The sequence below is a fragment of the Rhagoletis zephyria genome, unplaced genomic scaffold (genome assembly GCF_001687245.7).
Source record: "Rhagoletis zephyria isolate East Lansing unplaced genomic scaffold, Rhagoletis_zephyria_1.1 Rzeph_scaffold_24448, whole genome shotgun sequence".
In the NCBI taxonomy this organism is placed as follows: domain Eukaryota; kingdom Metazoa; phylum Arthropoda; class Insecta; order Diptera; family Tephritidae; genus Rhagoletis; species Rhagoletis zephyria.
Genome location: NW_016181506.1, coordinates 4,078 through 6,255, shown reverse-complemented (window position 1 = coordinate 6,255; position 2,178 = coordinate 4,078). Strand labels below are relative to the sequence as shown.

The following is a 2,178-nucleotide window of genomic DNA, read 5'->3' as shown; positions in this document are numbered from 1 at the left end:
AAGAAGAGAGTTACATAATTTATTTAGCCACAAATCAAAATTTATGTAGTATTTAATTCGGAGCATTTTTAATTTAACAACATATTCACCTGATCGAAGAAGAACGGCATCCCTAACACCGGTACGCCATGATAAACGGCTTCTTGTGTGCCAAAGAGCCCACCGTGAGTGATAAAGACACGCACATTAGGGTGAGCTAAGATATCATTTTGTGGCAGCCACTTTTTAATTAAAACATTGGCGGGTAAATTTGGTATGCTGTCGTTTTCGAATTTCCACAAGACGCGTTGTTTTAGCTGCCGAAAGACGTCTAGGAATAAGTGCAACTTTTCTAGCGGCATGTCCTTGGCCTGTACTTGTGTGCCAAAGCTGAAGTAAATGGCGCCATCCTTGGCCTCATCTAAGAATTTCTGCAAGTCGGCAGGAAGTGGCTTTGGTGGATAGATATGTATGCCACCGACATTAACGATGCTGTCGATAGTCGGTGTAGCCGCTGCCAAAGGTGTGTAGTTGTTGATGAACATGGCCGAGAGATTCCTCTGCATAGCTGAAACACTGGGGAATTGAACTGTGAAAAAGTAGTGCAGATTAGATAAAAATACACTAAATCTGTATGTAAGTTTATAGTAATATAATTTATGGCTAATGCTGACCACAATTACATAACAGTAAGTAATTTCACAGTCATTCTTATTAAACACTAAAAAGTCCTTACTTGGCAAATGTCCGAAATATTTCTCCACCAGCGCATCCATTTTTGGAAAGTAACTGAATTCACGATGAAAATCCATCTCAATTGCGGCATAGGTATTATAAATTCTTTGCCAAAAATTCATGCGGTCGCGCAGTGGTAGACAATTCGAACTCACATACGACCAAGGCGTAATTAGGCCGAACATTTGACTCATATAGAGCTGCTTGGCAAATGTAGCAGAGCAGACCACGGGTATTTTATAGACGTGAGCCAAGGCAAGGAAGGCATCTTGTCGAAATTGTTCCGCTAGTAGTAAATCGTAGACACCCTCGGTTTGTTTGGCATTAATTATAGCCTGTACTTTTGCTTGCTTTAGAGCATGTTCGGTGGTCGCCACGCCCTGGGCTTCCATCATTTTCATAAGAAAAGCTGGCTTCATGTCCATTTCATAAAGTGAATTTGTACCGTGATGCTCGTTAGCTTCGAATGCGAAAGAGTACTAAACATTTTAAGATCATACAAGGTTGTATCGGTCATAGAATCTTACCAGCCTTCCAGGCATCGTATACGGGTTCGATCAGTATCTCAGTGTAGTTGCTGCCTAATTTGAGTGGCTCAAGTGTGTACGCGGTTATCATGGTGACCTAATGTTTGTTTAAGGAAATATATGTATATGTACATGGTGCATATTTGATTTTCCATCAAGAGACTAGTTAGTTTACCTCATGGCCATGTTTTATTAACTCGCTAATCAATGCCCGATGCATCTGGAAGTGACTTTTGACTGGATTTGCGAAGACTGCGAGTATTCTTGCGCCATCAGTGATGGCTGCCTGAGCCACTAATGTAACCAGTACCAAAAGGCCAACGCAAATTTTTGAACACTAAGTGAGCATAATATTTAAGAGAAAACAATTTTATTAAATAGTAGTGAACTCGTAATCGATGCAATAATTCCTATGAGAATAGTAGTCAACTCTTATCCTCACTCTCATCGTAGAGTACCCATTCTCATTAGTAAATAGAAGGTTAGGGCGAGAGTAAATGCCTATTTGCTTCATAATTATTATTATCATGGTTTTGGTAGTTATAAGTGCGTACTACAGCTTGGTGGTACCCAAGTTCGATCTCTAGTCTGGGCAAAATCTAAAAATGGAAAAGGAATTTTTCTAACAGTTGTTTGCACCAGGCTGTCAAAGGAAAAACTTCGAGTGCATTTCTGTTTTGAAAAAGGTTCCCTTAAAATTCACTGTCATTAGGAGGCGGCAAAAAGTTGTAGGTCCCTTCATTAGTGCACTAACATCAAGAAGCAGACCAGAAANGGGCTTCCATCATTTTCATAAGAAAAGCTGGCTTCATGTCCATTTCATAAAGTGAATTTGTACCGTGATGCTCGTTAGCTTTAAAGGCGAAAGAGTACTAAACATTTTAAGATCATACAAGGTTGTATCGGTCATAGAATCTTACCAGCCTTCCAGGCATCG

The 2,178-nt window shown here is 40.0% G+C and overlaps 1 protein-coding gene across 2 annotated transcripts; it reads right to left on the bottom strand.

Annotated features, from left to right (window-relative positions):
- Positions 1 to 28: 28 nt before the first annotated feature.
- Positions 29 to 1,774, bottom strand: LOC108381934 (UDP-glucuronosyltransferase 2B14-like). Of its 2 annotated transcripts, XM_017638331.1 has the most exons (4): positions 1,417 to 1,774; positions 1,242 to 1,338; positions 716 to 1,174; positions 29 to 568 (listed from the first exon to the last, which is right to left on the bottom strand). In XM_017638331.1, exons 1-4 carry the CDS (start codon positions 1,459 to 1,461, stop codon positions 69 to 71), a joined length of 1,101 nt encoding a protein of 366 aa, XP_017493820.1. In that variant the 5' UTR covers positions 1,462 to 1,774; the 3' UTR covers positions 29 to 68. The 2 variants fall into 2 exon arrangements, with proteins under 2 accessions (XP_017493820.1, XP_017493819.1); XM_017638330.1 differs by having other exon boundaries at positions 29 to 1,174.
- Positions 1,775 to 2,178: the final 404 nt, after the last annotated feature.

Excerpts from the sequence above, each read along its gene's own strand:
- LOC108381934 (XM_017638330.1), bottom strand. The coding sequence starts at position 1,461 with ATGCATCGGGCATTGATTAGCGAGTTAATAAAACATGGCCATGAG. Across the intron at positions 1,339-1,416 it reads TAATAAAACATGGCCATGAG|GTCACCATGATAACCGCGTA; the intron begins GTAAACTAACTA and ends AACAAACATTAG. Across the intron at positions 1,175-1,241 it reads ATACGATGCCTGGAAGGCTG|CTAACGAGCATCACGGTACA; the intron begins GTAAGATTCTAT and ends TCGCATTCGAAG.